This window comes from Solanum pennellii, chromosome 5 (genome assembly GCF_001406875.1).
Source record: "Solanum pennellii chromosome 5, SPENNV200".
Classification (NCBI taxonomy): domain Eukaryota; kingdom Viridiplantae; phylum Streptophyta; class Magnoliopsida; order Solanales; family Solanaceae; genus Solanum; species Solanum pennellii.
The window spans coordinates 68,118,376-68,136,804 of NC_028641.1; the positions used below are offsets into that span (position 1 = coordinate 68,118,376).

An 18,429-nucleotide genomic window follows, 5' to 3' on the forward strand; every position below is an offset into this window, starting at 1 on the left:
ATTCTTTTTAGAATGAGTTATCGTTCCCAAGGGACTTATGATCAACTTATACTCAAACTTAATTCCACAACTGAAAGTAAAAGTAACCATTCCAAGAATTTATAAGTGATGATTACTTATAACTACTTTAACGATGAATAAAAGTAATAAAGAGTTTGAACGACTTAAAGATGATGTCTCAAGCAAGAAAAGGACAAATTCCAAAGCTGCAGCTTCCTTTGAAACTCATGTATCATAGTATTGGCTTAGAACTAAATTTCAGTTGTCAAGTTACTGGTTTATAGGGTTAATTGTATGAGTCGGGTTACACACCTCTCATCGCCTACCCCAATTAGATACCTAACTTCATCGTTGAGCGGGGATAAGTAAGCTAATTGGAGAGCATTTATATTTCATCCTACTTCATAAGCAAGCAAGTTGTTTGTCTGGTCACTCCTAAACACAAATCACCTCAATCTTATGGGTCGATCGAGCTTTCTATATTCTTTGGTCTATCTAATCACTCATCTCTCGATTTTAAGATTAAACACTAAATTTATCTTATGGTGACCAAGCATAAAATAGAAAAACAAGAATATAGAAGTAACTTGTGTTGATAACCAAGACTTAATTCAAAAATCAAATAACCTTCAACATTCAATTCATAGCTGTAGCCCCAGAACTAGGGCGATTAGCTACACATAATATTCAAAAAAAATCGCAAAAGACAATTTTTCATGCGATTTTCAAGACAATAACATAGTTGGAAGATTAAAACCTATTACAAACTTGAATTCTTGCTCTTACACACTTAATCAAAAAGTCGCCCCCCACAATGAGGCCCTTAAGGGTCTATTTATTGTAAATAAGAAAATAAAGTCGATTTCAACTTCAATTAGGAGTCATTTAAAAATCAGCTTTCTTTCCAAACTCCGCACAGAGTCGGGTGCGGCGCGTAGCGCTGCCTGTCTACCCAAAATGGGCTACAGTCAAAATGGCTTGGCGCATCGCGCCCTTGATACGCCAAGGGGCCTGACGCTCTGTGCCAGCATCTCGCCTAGCTACTTCTTGTTGCCTTCAACTTCTTTTCCTTCCAACACTCTATCATTTCCCTTAGTAACCTACAAAATCACTAATCATGTATATTAATGGGCAATCATTGCAATCTTGAGCTAAAACAAGCTAGTTAAGTTAGATAATGTCCTAAACTAACGTTAAAAATGGGTAATATGTCATAATTAGGCATAAATAAATGCCCAAGATCACCACCCCACACTTAAACATTTGTTAGTCCTCGAACAACTCTACTTTATCAATTTATGCTCTTAACCCTTTGGACTCTTCTCCTCACTTCACAATCGACCAAACATATTTAATCATGAACTTGTGGCACACTTTGTGCAATTTCAACTCTTCTTTATAGTCGACCACTCAAACGACTCACAGCCTCGATGAATGACTCCTCTCTAATAATTGTAGAGCTAATGCAACATCATGGAGACAGTCCACAAAATTGAGCACCAAAACATGTTTCATGATTGCCCTCACCAATATAAGTATAACCTTTCTTTACCACCACGCTCATCGTATCAGGCCATATTTCATAACACAACTCTCTCCCTCCTAAATGAAATTCTACATGTCCTAACATACCATAAGCTTGCCCTTAGTGTACTTTTAGTTTTCACAAAATGTTCACATGGAATCAAGAGGACCTTTATTCGGTTGTAATGTCGGGTAAGGAAGGGTGTATTTGGGTAAACTTTAGTGGCTCATTCTCCCTAATACACATGTGTTGTTTTTCTTTGCTAACATTTACAACTTCTTCTTTCCATGTTACATGCTTTCCACTTTAAATCACTTATACCTACATACATACATACATACATACATACATATATGTATATATATTCGTGGTTTCCTTTTGATTCGCCAACTCTTGCACCAGTCAATTGAAGTTTATCTGTTCTCTGTGAAGGGTATAATAGGTTGATAGAAAGTTATCCTTGTCATACTTTATTTCGAGTCTAAAAATCTTGTCTAACTCGATCCTATGATTCTATCCTTCTCAATCGATATCATTACTGAGTCACAAATGTGCTACTCCGTTTGGTTTTATCTTACAGTTAACTCTACGGAATGATATGCTTTCGCATAGAGTCTCTTGTGTTGATAATCTTTTCGTTAAGTTTGGTTAGTTATTTAGTTCAGATTAACTACTGCTTGTGTGATGATAAATGGCAATTCTTAAGTGTAAATCATTTTAGATAACTTACAGTAATATGCTGAAACCTTTCATCTTGTTGTTTTTCATATTTTGTAGTTAGTCTAAAATCAACGCATTGTGTTCACAGTTTAGATAATGATATTGGAGCTTTGAGTATAGTCCTCACTGTGATTTGTCACTCGTATACGTGTGTCTTTTTTCTTTCCCCGTCCTATTATCTGCTCATTTCATTTAGATTATACATGTACTGGTCCGGGAAGATTTAGATTGCATGATAGTTTCCCATTATTTAACATCTCTCTATTGTAGCTTTGAGTGATGCCCTTTGATTTGATTTATTCTAGATGTTGAGCATGACTATGCAACTAATCCTTCATGTCTAAGAGGAATTAATGGTACATTTGATTATAAATCGTTAAGGACAAATAAGGTGGTGGGAAATTAATTCATTTACGTTAGTAATTACTCCGCTGTTTGTTGGATTAGCTTGTCAATTTGTCCTTGTGAATGACACCTCTTATGTGTATCAGATGTCAAGATTTGCTCTATCATTATTTAGTTCTGCATATTATATTTTCGCAAAATGACTTAGGATGTATAGTAGCATTATATAAATTCTGTTTTGATATCCTTCGTCGACTTATTGTATTGGCTCTTATGTAAATTTTATTGTTAATGCATGTAAAATCCGCTCGGGTTCACCATGAACCCATTGTCCCGTATGTCGAGAGGGTCATAAAAGCCCAATTGCTTTTCGTTTCGATCTCAAGTCTGCCAGCACCAAATTTGAAGGACAGGTCCCCAAGTTTAAAAATTCAAGAAGTCGAAAGAGTCGAAGAAGTTGGGCGGAAAGAAGCTCACTTTATTTATGTGTCTTATTGTATTTTTTGGCCTAAGCCCTTATTGTATTTCTTTTCCGTATTTGTTATCATTAGTCTAGGACAGGTGCAGAATGAAAATGGGTCGAGAACCCAAAACAAATAGGTCAAAAATCCATAACAGGTGGGTCCAAATTTCCGGTCAAGGCGGACAGAAAACCCGGATTTGGACCCAATTCTCTTTCCCTTTCTCTCTCTCTCTTTCCCTCTTTACTTCATTTATTTGTGTCTTTTAGCTTATTTTGTCGTTACTCTTAAGGTAGAAGACTCTAATCCTCGCAAGACGCCTTTATACTCTAACTAAGTCAACTAAGTAAATGAACCGAAATAAAAATTTGCAAACCTCAAGTTAAATAATAAATTTAAATTTTTTACAACTCTAAATATTTTATCATAATTTCAAACAATTTTTAGCCAAATAGTTAGTTGTCGGAAAATCGTTTAAACGGATATTTTAGGTGCTTAACACCTTCCTAAAATATAAATGTGAATCCCCGAACCCTCTTTTAAAGTTTTCAAAACAAATTTTTCTGTTTAAGTCTTTTGAAAATAATAGTTTTCTTGATTTTTCTTAAAAAATTAAGTGGCGACTCTAAAAAGTCGAAACTCTACAAAATTCAATATTTTCTTTTTTTTCGATAAACAGTTATGATTATAATTTGGGCAAGTTGAGATCGTCCGTGCGGAATTTGTTTGATTTATGATAGTGCATTGAGAACGTCCGCACAGACACGTGGAGATCGTCCGTGTCGGTATATGGACCTCGCAAGTCCCCATGGGTCATGAACTCTCGATGTATTTTCGAGGAGTATCATGTATCTACTGTTGAAAGAGTACTTGGAATTTTGATGCATATCATTTCATGGTGTCATATTGCATTGCATCTCATGACACCCTTCGTTCTTTATGATTTGTATTTTATTGTTGGTTGGAAAATACTTGATATTTGATTATCTCTATTTGATGAACTTGATCTTGTGGGTTGCTGATATTGTGAGTGTTTTTTTTATGGAGGTTGTAATTGATGAATATTGAGCTTGTTGTTTAGAGTATGTGATTGTTAGAATATTGTTGTTGATATATGTGCTTGTAAATGGTGAACTGTTAGGTTGGGCTGATTTTATGCAGGTTGTAGTTGTGGAGGTTCGATTAGTGTATAAGGAGCACCCGTGTATTATCCTTTAGCTTGTGTTTAGAGGTTTACTTGCTGAGTACTATGTGGTTTGGTAATCATCCCTTGCTTCTAGAATTTTTTGTAGGTTATTAGCCTGGACCTTGGTGATATGTTGTCTTCTCGTTGTCTGAGGCTTCTTATGGAAATTTGTGAGGTAGTTACTTCTCATTTTGGCGGACCTTCTTACTCCTATTTATGATCTTGTTCTACTTTAGGAACAATGTCATATGAGACTAATATCTTTCTTTTGATTCATTTGTAATACTTTAGAGGCTTGTACACGTGACAACCAGGTTTTGGAGGTTTGATCAAGTTGACCTTATTTTCCGCAGTATTTTATCGTATTAGACTTTTATTCACATTTACTTCCGCATCCACAATACTAGTTTTATTTTAGGTTGACTTATCTTGACGGAATAAGACGAGTCGTGACATTAATCTACCTTGGATTAGTTCAGTAATACCGTCAAGTTATTGTATTTGATCTTTCCAACCAGGATGTGCATTATCTAGACGTCTGAACAAATGGTATGTCCCTTACTGATTAAAACATGTAAGAAATAATGATTAATGTTAATAATATTAGTGTAAAAGTATGTAATTTATGAAAATTACTAGCCCATATTAAGTATTCATTTTCGGACAATAACAACTATCATTACTAAACATAACTTTAATTAAGTAAAATATTTTAGAAAATTATATTTTTTTGTGCTGAATATATATAAAATATATTTTGTTACAAGACTAATATGCATAGTTGTACCTTCAATCTTTTTATTTCTTTATATTTGCTGCAACCTTAGTCAATGTTATGTCGTGTTAATATTTTTCTTCATCTATTTTCTGTAACGCCTTTTTAATAATAAATGTTAAGAAATTTGTCACAAGTCTTCCTTGAGCTGGGAGATTAGAAGTTCTAGATTTAGCATTACCAATAACAATAGCAGGAGTAGTTGCTATATTATCATCATTATTATTTGGTTCTACTTCTACTAATTTTGTTCTTCTATACCATAAGTTTGTTGTAGCTCAAATTTATTCACATCATGTGCACTACACCTATCTCTCCAATTTCATTAGATGGTGCTTCAGGCATACACAAATAAAATTTACTTGTACTATTGCTATTGGAACTATATTTTTTTTCCTTAATACCACTAATACCTTCAAGACACAAATTTTTAGCACTTTGACCTACTTTTTTATCATAATCCATAATCAAAATTAAAATAATAATAATTATAAATCAAAAAATAATACAATTAAATATTCAAAATTAAATACTAAATAAAAGTAAGAGAAGGAATGAATATACTAAATTGCCGGAGATTTAAAAAATTATAAAATTGATGAAATGTTGAACACTTGAAAGTTGAAAGTTGAAAACTTCCTCTTGATATTGTTAATTGCAAAATATATTATAAGTTTGCTATCACTCTAAGAGAGAATTGAGAAATTGAGAGAAAATTAAAAAATTGTTGTAGGAAAAATAATGAAACATAACAAGTATTTATAGAAATGTAAGTTATTGAATTATCTTTATACAACGATCCGCATGTGCGTTTAAAAATAAAGTTTAATTAGGCTGATGAACCGGTGGACTGGCTATGGTCCCTTACTGGTCGGTCTTACCCTTCCGTAGCCTAAAAATTGAATTAATATCTTATATGGTCACTTAACTATCTACTACTCTCTCAGATAATCACTCAACTTTGTATTTTATCTCAAAGTTATTCAATTATCTATTCTTCCCTAAGAAAGTCATATAGCTTTAAATTTTAATTCAAAAGTCACTCAACTATTAATTGTTCTCTCAGAAAATCACTCAACCTATTTAATTTAATATTTAATTAAAATTTGCTGATGTAATTCTTTTTATTTAAAATCCAAAATTCTAAAAAATAAAAAAATACCATTTAAATCATTTAATGACCCGATCCATTAAAAATATAATATTGACCCATTTTATTTTACCCAATCAATAAAACTTCCACCCAAAGTTGCAACCAAATTTCCAGCCAACGCCTAATTATATATGTTTTCTACTCAAAAGAAGTGAATGTAACTTTAAAATAATATTGAAAGAATTATTGTTCTTGTTATAAAGTATTTGTATTATAGTGAATGTCTATCATGTGGAGTCCTTTTTAGGATATGATTAAAGAGTCCTCCTACTTGGGGAGCAAGTTAGATTTCTCCTATAAATAGAGTGCTCCTCTTCATTGTAAATTCATTCATCAAGAGAAATAACAAGTCTTCTCTTCTTTTCTCTCTAGTTTCTTCTTCTTATTCTATAGTTTTATAACACGTTATCAGCACGAGACTCTAATTTCTCAAAAGTGAAGGTTAGATTTGAAGAATTAATAAAGGTATTATTTATTCTTTTGTTTTTAATTTTAATGGCCAATCTTACAAAACTAGAGTTCACTGCCCTCCAAAGTTCGGGCAGGAACTACCTCTCATGGGTGTTGGATGCTGAAATCCACCTTGATGCAATGGGTCTTGAAGACACCATAAAAGAAGAAAATAAGGCATCAAATCAAAACTGTGCACGAGCAATGATATTCTTGCGTCATCATCTTGACGAGATTCTGAAAATCGAATATCTGACAGTTAAGGATCCACTTGTTTTGTGGAAAAACCTAAAAGAAAGATTTGACCACTTGAAGATGGTCATACATCCAAAGGCACGATATGATTGGATGCATCTAAGGCTACAAGACTTTAAGTCTATACATGAGTATAATTCTGCCATGTTCAGAATCACTTCTCAATTGAAATTATGTGGAGAAACGGTTAGTGAGATTGATATGATGGAAAAGACATTCTCCACTTTCCATGCCTCGAATGTGCTCTTGCAGCAACAATATCGAGAGAAAGGTTTCAAAAAGTATTCTGAACTAATTTCTCATCTTCTTGTGGCCGAGCAAAATAATGATTTATTATTGAAAAATCATGAGAATCGACCTACTGGATCTGAACCACTTCCTGAAGTGAATGAGGCGTACGCCCACCATGCTAGGCGTGGAAAAGGTCGCGGTCCTAATCGTGGACGTGGACGTGGTCGTGGACGTGGACGTGGTCGTGATTATGGTCAAGAACGTAATTCTAATCTTGGCATTAATCATTCATCAAATAAAAAGGAAAAAAGAAAGGATGAGAAACGTGAAGCAACTAGGGAAGGTTGTTTTCGATGTGGTGGAAGAGGTCATTATGCACGTGATTGTCGTACTCCCAAACACTTGGTTGAGCTTTATCAAGAATCACTAAAGAAGAAAGAGAAAAATCCTGAGGCAAATTTTATCTCTGAAAATCAAGTTGACATCACGCACTTGGATATAGCAGATTTCTTCGCACATCCTGAAGGAAAAATAGATCACTTAATTGGTGATGGTTCTGTGAACATGGAAGAGTGATATTTTTTTTTGGTAGTATTTATTAATAAATTTCATGTAATGATAGTTGTTTGCATGAATATTAGTATTTTAAATTAGTTTAGTCGTTCATTAGCTTGTTCCTTAATTCTTAATAAAATAATATATATTTTTCATTGTTTTATTTATATGATTCTAATATGATAGAGTTAGTCAAATACTAAACTTTATCACGTGTTTGTATTATATTAGGTCTTTAACTTGATCTAATGTTAAAAACATGCAGTCTGTTATTAACTAGGATTAAATATTGATTTTATTTTATTTTCCAAACAACTCGTTTTTGACTTAGAGGAAACAATAAATTAAGGCTCAATTTCTAATATTTAATCATTAATTTATTCCTTTGAATATATTGTACCCTTTTGACAACACTAATATTTAATATATATTTATTTTGTGTATGTCATTTCATGTGAAGATATGGATAATTCTAAGAACATATTATCGAAATATGAAGATATTTGTTTGATTGATTCTGGTACAACACATACGATATTCAAAAATAAGAAATATTTTTCTCATTTAAGTATGGGTAAAATAAATGTTACTACAATTTTTGGTAGTACTAATATGATTGAGGGTTTTGGAAGAGCCATTGTAATTTTGCCCAAGGGAACTAAACTCATCATTAATAATGCTATGTTTTCTCCAAAATCTAAGAGAAACTTGTTGAGTTTTAAAGATATCCGTGAAAATGGTTATCATATCCAATCAATGGATGAAATAAATCTTGAATATCTTGGTATCACCAAGTATGTCTCTGGGCAGACATGTGTTATAGAAAAGTTCCCTGCTTTATCTTCTGGCTTGTATTGGACAAAAATTAGTGCAATTGAGGCACATTTTATAGTAAATAAGAAGTTTACTGATTCCAATACATTTGTACTTTGGCATGATCGTCTAGGACATCCTGGGTCAATAATGATGAGACGAATTATAGAAAATTCGAATGGACATCCACTAAAAGACCTAAAAGTTCTTTTAAATGGTGAATTTTCTTGTACTGCTTGTTATCAAGGCAAGTTAATTGTGAGACCATCACCAATGAAAGTTAAGATTGAGTCCCCTGCGTTCTTGGAACGTATACATGGGGATATTTGTGGACCTATTCACCCACCTAGTGGGTCATTTAGATATTTTATGGTTCTAATAGATGCGTCTTCTAGATGGTCTCATGTGTGCCTATTGTCATCTCGTAACTTGGCATTTGCAAAATTATTGGCACAAATAATAAGGTTAAGGGCACACTTTCCTGATAATCAGATTAAGTCCATTCGTCTTGATAATGCTGCAGAGTTTTCATCCCAATCATTTAATGATTATTGTTTAGCAATTGGGATAAGAGTTGAACACTCCGTTGCTCATGTTCATACTCAGAATGGTCTCGCTGAATCATTAATTAAACGTTTGCAATTAATAGCAAGACCATTGCTTATTAAAACTAAGTTGCCCACTTCTGTGTGGGGACATGCAATTTTGCATGCTGCAACACTTATTCGTCTCAGACCGACAAGTTATCATAAGGTTTCTCCATTGCAATTGGTTATGGGTCAAGAACCTAATATATCCCATCTAAGAATTTTTGGAAGTGCTGTATATGTGCCTGTGGCACCACCAAACCGCACTAAGATGGGCTCTCAAAGAAGGTTAGGAATATATGTTGGGTTTGAGTCACCCTCCATTATACGCTATCTTGAACCATTGACTGGAGACATGTTTACTGCTAGATTTGCAGATTGTCGGTTTGATGAGACAGTTTTCCCAAAATTAGGGGGAGAGAATAGTGAAATGAAACGAGAAATTTTGTGGAAAAATTTATCATTGTCTCATCTTGATCCATATTCTTCTACTTGCGAACAAGAAGTACAAAAGATTATTCATCTGCAGAAAATTGCAAATCAAATGCCAGACGCATTTACAGATTTGAAAAGGATTACTAAATCACATATTCCTGCAGAGAATGTCCCAATTCGAATTGATGTCCCTAAAGGACCATCCACTAGTGTCATAGCTAATGAGTCAAAAACACACCTAAAGCGTGGTAGACCATTGGGGTCTAAGGATCAAAATCCTAGAAAAAGAAAGATTAAATGTCAAGATGACACTATGAAAGAATCTCATATGGAAGTTCAAAATTTGAATAAGTCTGATATTCATGAAAGAATCAATGAACTTGAAACTCAAGGAAATAATGAACTATCCATAAATTTAAAAGATGTTGAAACTAATATGAATCGATCAGAAATAGTGGTTGATTATGTCTTTGCATATAATGTTGCAACAAATATCATGCAAGATAATGAGGATCATGAACCTCAATCTGTTATAGAATGTCGACAACGAAATGATTGGCCAAAATGGCAAGAAGCAATTCAATCAGAGTTGAATTCACTTGCCAAGCGTGAAGTTTTTGGACCTATAGTTCAAACACCTAATGGTATTAAACCTGTTGGTTACAAATGGATTTTTGTGCGAAAAAGAAATGAGAAAAATGAAATACAAAGGTATAAAGCACGCCTTGTGGCACAAGGATTTTCTCAAAGGCCTGGCGTCGACTATGAAGAGACATACTCACCCGTTATGGATGCAATAACATTGCGTTATCTCATTAGTTTCACAGTCCATGAGCAACTTGAAATGCATTTGATGGATGTGGTTACAGCCTACCTTTATGGATCACTTGATAATGAGATATACATGAAAATTCCTGAAGGATTTGCGATGCCTAAATCATGTAATTCAAAATCTCGAGAAATGTATTCAATTAAATTGCAAAGATCATTATATGGTTTGAAGCAATCTGGGCGCATGTGGTATAACCGTCTTAGTGAGTATTTAATTAAGGAAGGTTATACAAATGATGCAATTTGTCCATGTGTCTTTATAAAGAAAACAATATCGGAATTTGTTGTACTTGCTATTTATGTTGATGACATAAATCTTATTGGAACTCCAATAGAGCTTCAAAAGGCAATTGATTATTTAAAGAATGAATTTGAGATGAAAGATCTGGGAAGGACAAAATTATGTCTTGGTTTGCAAATTGAGCATTTGACAAATGGTATTTTTGTTCATCAATCTGCCTACACAGAAAAAGTGTTGAAAAGATTCTGTATGGATGAAGCGCATCCATTAAGTACTCCGATGGTTGTTCGTTCACTTGATGTGAATAAGGATCCATTCCGACCTCAAGAAAAGGATGAAGAAATTCTTGGTTCTGAAGTACCGTATCTTAGTGCAATTGGTGCACTAATGTATCTTGCTAACACTACAAGGCCTGATATAGCTTTTGCTGTTAACTTGTTAGCAAGGTATAGTTCTGCTCCTACTAGGAGACATTGGAATGGGATCAAACACATTTTGCGATATCTTAAAGGGACAACTGATATGGGCTTATTTTATTCTGTTAATTGTAGCCCAAATCTTGTTGGTTATGCTGATGCAGGATATTTATCTGATCCACACAAAGCTCGATCCCAAACAGGCTATGTGTTTATATGTGGGGGGACTGCCATATCTTGGAGATCTACAAAGCAGTCCATCGTAGCCACTTCATCTAATCATGCTGAAATAATAGCTATTCATGAAGCAAGTAGAGAATGTGTGTGGTTAAGGTCTATGATACATCTCATTCGAGAGAAATGTGGTTTGAAATGTGATAAAGTACCCACCACTTTATATGAAGATAATGCAGCATGCATAGCACAACTTAAGGGAGGATTCATAAAAGGAGATAGAACAAAGCACATTTCACCGAAGCTTTTCTATACACATGAACTTCAAAAGAATGGTGATATAAATGTGCAACAGATTCGTTCAAGTGACAATGTGGCTGATCTATTTACCAAGTCTCTACCAACTGCAACTTTCAAGAAGATGGTGCACAAGCTTGGAATGCGAAGATTCAAGTCTCTGGATTAATGTTCTCATTAGGGGGAGTGAATACGCGCTGTACTCTTTTTCCCTTACGAGGTTTTGTCCCACTGGGTTTTCCTTGTAAGGTTTTTAATGAGGCAGCCTAGATGCGTATTAATAGATATGTGTACTCTTTTCCTTTACTAGAGTTTTTCTTTTCTTAAAAGTTTTTTTTAGTAAGGTTTTTGACGAGGCACATCATCTATGAATTAGACATTCAGGGGGAGTGTTATAAAGTATTTGTATTATAGTGAATGTCTATCATGTGGAGTCCTTTTTAGGATATGATTAAAGAGTCCTCCTACTTGGGGACCAAGTTAGATTTCTCCTATAAATAGAGTGCTCCTCTTCATTGTAAATTCATTCATCAAGAGAAATAACAAGTCTTCTCTTCTTTTCTCTCTAGTTTCTTCTTCTTATTCTATAGTTTTATAACAGTTCTCTATTTTATTCTTTCGCTTAATTTATTGTGGCAGTGTCTCATTGCTTCAAATATTATATTTAGTCAAATTAACTATGGACATCAGTGTGCTTTAATTAATGCAGAAATTAAGCCCTAAATTAATTTGCTTGACATTCAAATAAACGATAATTGATCCAAAAGAGAGTGAACAAGGTACAAGAATTGGAAATGGGTCAGTATTATATTTTGAACGGGCGGGTCATTAAATGATATTTTTTAATTTTTTAAAATTTTGGATTTTAAATTAAAAAATTACATTAGAAAATTTTAATTAAAATATCAATTAAATAGGTTGAGTGACTTTCTGAGATAACAATTAATAGTAGACTGATTTTTGAGTTAAAATTCAAAGCTGAGTGACTTTCTAAGAGAATAATTGATAGTTGATTGACTTTTGAGGTAAAATACAAAATTAAGAGCCTGTTTGGACGGGTTTAAAAAAGCAACTTTTAAAAATTACTTTTGAAAGTGCTGAAACTTATTTTTAAAAATAAGTATGTGTTTGGATAAAAGTGTTTCATTTGAAAAAAAAGTTGTTAATGTGTTTGGCAAATAAGTGTTGGTAAACACTTTTTTATCAAAATATCTGAAAAACCCTTAAAACTGTTAACATGATAAAAAGTTGATTAATTTAAAGTTTTTATACTTAAAAATATCAAAACAAAACTAATTTATGTTTTACATCCATAAGTAATAATATTTCCTATCATTCACATATTTCTTTATCATCACAATTTTATTATTATTATTATAATAATAATAATAATAATAATAATTAATAATAAGAATAATAATAAAAATAAAAAAAAAAATAATAAAACTAAAAAAAAAATAATAATAATAATAAATAATAAGAATAATACAAATAATAACGATAAAATAATAATAATAATAATAAAAATAATAATAATAAAATAATAATAATAAATAATAATAATAATAATAATAATAAATAATGATAATAATAATAATAAAAATAAAAATAATAACAAAAATAAAAATAAAAATAAAAATAATAATTAATAATAAGAATAATAATAATAAAAATAAAAATAATAATAATAATAATAAAACTAAAAACAATAATAATAATAATAATAATAATAATATTTATAATAATAATAATAATAATAATAATACAAATAATAATAATAATAATAATAATAATAAAAGAATCGAGGGCAAAAAGGTAATATACTTGATCAACATAAAAAGACTTTTAAGTTGAAAAAAAAAACACATCTCACCTATCTTTTAGTTTTTGGCTTAAATTAAGTCATTTTTTTTACTTAAAGTGAGTCACTTTGATAATTGTCAAACACTCTAAATAAGTTATTTTTGACTTAAAATAAGTCACTTTGATAATTGTGAAATACTCTAATAAGTAAAAAATTGACTTTTAAGTCAGTTTGACCAGCTTTTAAATCCATCCAAACAGGCTCTAAGTTACTTTCTGAGAAAATAGTGGATAGTTGACTGACCATATAAGATATTAACTCTCTAAAAACTCCAAATCAACCCAATACACTAAGGGGTCGTTTGGTAGGGAGTATTAGGGAAAATAGTCCAAGTATTAAGTGTAGTATTATTTAATTCTATGTTTGGTAGGAATTTTGGATCAATCCATGGATTAGTTATACACCCTACATGGTATTAGAGGGTGTATAACTAATACCTTCCATTTGGTGGTATTAATTTAATACCATGAGACTAATCTAGATAAAGACAAAAATACCCCCTCAAATCCTTTTAATCATTTTGTTTATTTTCTTGATTTTATATTTTATATTTGTACTAATAAATTTGTTTAAATAAATAAATTTGTAAATTTTATTATTTAGATATAACTTTTTGTTTCTAAAACATGAGTTATTTAATCTACTTATTATTAATATAAAATATGATAATCCGACTAATATGCTAATGTTGATGTATGAATTTAAGAATAATTCATAAGTCAAATATTGTCTCTTAACGGAAGTTCCTTAAACATTACACAAGTAGTCTAAAACAAGAGCATATACATAAAAATAAAACATCTCGATCATAAAAATAGTTTAATTAATTTTGCTATATCTATTGTTTATTTTTATTTTATTATATGATAAAGAGTTTTTTAAAAGATTTATTGATACAAAATAAAGTTCAATAAATTTTTCCTATATATTATTATAGTTGTGTGACATTTTGAGATATTAACTCCAATTTATAGATGACAATTATTTACTCTCAAATAATTTAAGTGAGAACGTAGTGAATATGATAATAAAGTTTTATTCTCCTATCTAATTAAAAATGCTATGAAAAAATAATATTATCCGTCAATTATCTACCTTGATCCAATTACATGAAATACAAAAATCCCATAACAACTCAAGGGTATAATTCGAAAGAATTTTTTTTCTAGAGCTTTAAACCACACACAAAACTAGTTAAAAACAATGAACCAAACACTTGATAATAATAATTCCTGCATTATTAATCCCTGCATTACTAATCCTTGCATTATCAATCCCTGCATTACTAATCCCTGCATTATTGATCTTTGTACCAAACGACCCCTTAACTGATTGTGTGTCAAACCTGACTTACCAGTGTTGATTTCTTAATGTGTCGGTCTTACTGGACTCAAAACTGGGTCATCCGGCCCATTTAACAGGCTTATTTCTATTTCTATTAATTTTGATTTTATGAGGTACAAACATGTCGTAATATTATATCTCACTTGATACATATACATTATTAACTATGTTGTTGATGTACATTCTTGTTTGATAAATATAGCATGTATAAGAGACGTTGCCTCTAATAGTATGACAACAACACAAAAAAAATTATTCTTTAATTTCTAATGAACTAACACTATGTACACGACATTAAAATTTGATATGATTTATTTTATTATATTTACTACTATATTAGAAGAAGGCTATTTCAACATGCCTGTGTCATCACACTGAAGGTTATTTTTGTCTTTTCAGTATTCAAATATAGCTAGGTGTCTTGCTTTTGTGTCTTCAATGTACACCTCAGGTTTAGCTGTCTTGATTATTTCAAGATCTTACTTCATTGCTCACAAAATGTATCTCCTTTCTCAAGCATTCATTAGGTAATCTTTCTCTATGTGCTTTCTTTTGATTTTTTGCATCTCTTTGTTTTACTTAAACTAAAATTGCACTAAAAAATGTTCCCCAGTTTTATCTTTGGTTGATCAAATTTGATATGGGTGTGTTAAGATTTCCTTTCTTTTTTTCATTTGGGTTTGTTGTTGATGTTCAGCTTTTCTTGTACTTTTCAACAATTTCAATGAATTTGGGAGTATACAATTTTAATGTGATTCATACTCTAGATGAAGAACCACGTTCTCCTTGATCTTTTTATTTCATTGATCAGTAATGGTTCAATCACTATGTTCTGCTCTGTTTAATTGATAGCAAAATTGAGTGCGTTTGAGAAATTTAAGGTTACAGATCTGGTCAACATGCCTGCTTCAGCTAGGGATTTTTTCGTCATTCAAGTGTAGTTACACGAGGCACTACTTAGCATAGGAACTGGTAATTTTTTCTACTTTCAATCCTCTTCTTGGTGTTCCTCTGCTTTTGACTGATACTTATATCTGGAGGTTTCTTTGAATCTTTCTGCTTGTTTTTCACCTTCGATTTCATGCATGATATATTGGTGTGTTTTAATTGAATTTCGGCTTTTTTTAGTTTTTTGAGATATACTAAATAAAGAAGCCTCTGCACTCATGGTCAATATGCATGTTTCATCACAGGGCAATTTGGTCATTCCTTGCTTTCATTTGGTTCAAGCGATGCTCTGATTTTTCATAGTTTTCATGGATTTTACTCCACTGTGCTTAGTTTCCTTGCCATTATGTGTTTCGTGTAATTTTATTTGTTCTCTTTTTTTGATCTATCGGGGGTTACAAGTCGGGTTAAATTATGATGGTTTCAGATTTGCATAGGAAGTGTTTGATAAAAGTGTTTACTAACTATTAAGCCTCTGCTTCATTGATCAAAGAAACCATTCTTGTTGTCCTCAATTAATGCTCTTATTTCAGTTCCCTTAATATCATTGATGTTGACTTGCTTGAATTTGGTTATTCCCATTTGTGTGTCTCGATGTGTTGTCGCCATAGTTTGGTTTACTATGTGAAAAATCATATTATAGTAGTTGTTACTAGTGTTGTTTCGATACGATTTTCGTTGCAGTTCTTAGCTAGATTTAGCTTTAGAAAAAAGAGCTAATGATTAAGAAAATATATCTAAATTGTCATAAATATTTAATCCCAATCGATGCAGATCACTTTCTACCATAATAAGTTCTACTTGCACTAGTTCTGATCAATAGTGACACAATCTGTAATTACACAATCTATTTCATCCATGAAGTTTTTTCATTTCCATAATCTCGAAATAGCAAGGATACACTTCTGACCATATCATATAAAGCTGATTTATATTTGGAATGACAAGAGTTATTGTATAGGACTGGATTTTACCTTGTGCACAACCTCCAAAGGATAGCGACTACAATTTCCCTTGTTATCAAAAAAATTTGCACTTTCCTGAAAACTACAAATCTTGAGTTGTTATAGTGGACATTAAACTGGCTATTCTGGAAAAGAATATATCTCTGAAATGGTATCTTCAGGGGCCATTTTGGTGATGATCTTATCTGATGTCTTTGTGCTTCGTGTTTTAAAAGGGAAAAGAAATTGTTTATCCTTTAATAGTTTATGAAAAGGGTTTGGCTTGTTATTCCATATTGATTATTTATCATGAAACCTAAGAACATAATATTATCAGTTTGATTCCTAACAACAATTTAGGTAGGTCTCTAAAGAGATTTGTGTTGGATAGCCAGCTTTTGGGGATAGCCCAAAATTTTGATAAATTCTTATTTCACCAACCAAACTTGTTTTCAAAATTACCATTCCTCATATTTTTGCTTGTATAACAATGTTATTGTGGCTATTATTACCTTCTGAGACCAAGAAGAGGACCAAGAGTGTGATCGGGAGCTGCTGGATTCAGATATAAAAGGTGAATCACTGAACCTATTTGATGAAGAACTTGACGCAAAAGTTTCTTTGTGACCATTAACAAAATCTGTAGAAGAGATTTGATATAAGTCTTACTCTTCCCGACTATTTTGATCTCTCTCAAATGTATTACTTTTGATAGATAGAGAGGCGTATGTTATTAAATATTTGCCACGTACTTCCAGCTTTAAAATGATTTCCCCTCTCCGTTGGTGCGTGTTCCTTGTTTTATTTTTTTTTTGTTTTTTATGGTTATTTGGCATGTGCAGAGAAAATATGCCTAATATTAGAAGATTATGCTCTGTATATGTTCCATTAACAAAGGTTCATAACTTGACTCGGCTAAGAAGTTTGAATACGAATCAATTGAATTTTGTTGTAGTCGTGGTACAATTAAGCTGATTTCTGCACTGATAGATTTATAGTAGGAGCTTCTGAAAAATCTCTGCATGCGAACTTATAAACTTTAATTCTTGAATCATTATCTAATGTACCATGAATTTTTCATATAATTTGTTATTGTCTACATAATTTGCATATTTTGTTGAATTTCAGTAGGCCAATCTATTGTTCTGAAGGTCAGCCAATTTCAGAAGGCATACCTTCGATCATCAATGTTCGACTTAACTATACAGAGGGGCATTGATAGTGAAGGCCAAAGCCCGATTGCTTAATTTTTGTATTCAAATTTTACATATGTGCAAGTTATTTCTTTGACAATATAACAAACTCGAAATATGAATTAATTTTTTTTGCTTCTTCTTAAACTATATGATCTGCTTTTTGGTAAGTTGAAATGAGATGGTACATATTATGCACTATGTATCTTTACTCTCTACTATGAAATCATTGGAGAACTTCTATTTCAATTAGATTGCAAGCTAATGCTTGTATATATTCATTCAACAGCAGCTACTTGATTAACATGTTTGGCTTCAAACATTTTCTCGTATTCCTCGATCGATCTAAACAGCTCAGAGAAGTTTCCCTTACCGAAGCCTCCACAACCGCCCTTCTGATAGACTTGTCCTTTTTCATCTTTGAGCATGCACCCGATTCTCTGAATTATTTCTATAAATATTGTTGGCCTGCACAAAAATACAATTACATTCACGCAGCTAAAAGGCAGAACTATGTAAATATAATAGGATGTAAATATTTAAATAATACAGCTAGAAAAACAAACTAAACAATTGTCAACTATATTTACAATATCTAACGATCTCTATATATCTATGTATCTTCATATGTACATTTAGCCGGCTCATACATTTCTATATGTTTAGATCCAACTAACAAAAATCTT

General features: G+C 31.8%; 1 protein-coding gene and 1 long non-coding RNA gene across 2 annotated transcripts; both read left to right on the plus strand.

Annotated features, from left to right (window-relative positions):
• The first annotated feature begins 6,588 nt into the window (after window positions 1-6,588).
• LOC107019667 lies at window positions 6,589-8,154 on the plus strand. Its single transcript, XM_027916994.1, has 2 exons — window positions 6,589-7,404; window positions 7,990-8,154. Exons 1-2 carry the CDS (start codon window positions 6,661-6,663, stop codon window positions 8,002-8,004), a joined length of 759 nt encoding a protein of 252 aa, XP_027772795.1. The 5' UTR covers window positions 6,589-6,660; the 3' UTR covers window positions 8,005-8,154.
• Window positions 8,155-14,303: 6,149 nt separating this feature from the next.
• On the plus strand, window positions 14,304-17,635 carry LOC114077235. Its single transcript, XR_003578278.1, has 2 exons — window positions 14,304-15,185; window positions 15,547-17,635. It is a non-coding gene; the product is annotated as an uncharacterized LOC114077235 (long non-coding RNA).
• Window positions 17,636-18,429: the final 794 nt, after the last annotated feature.

What these genes read in the sequence shown, in the direction of transcription:
- LOC107019667 (XM_027916994.1), top strand. Translation starts at nt 6,661, where the DNA reads ATGGCCAATCTTACAAAACTAGAGTTCACTGCCCTCCAAAGTTCGGGC.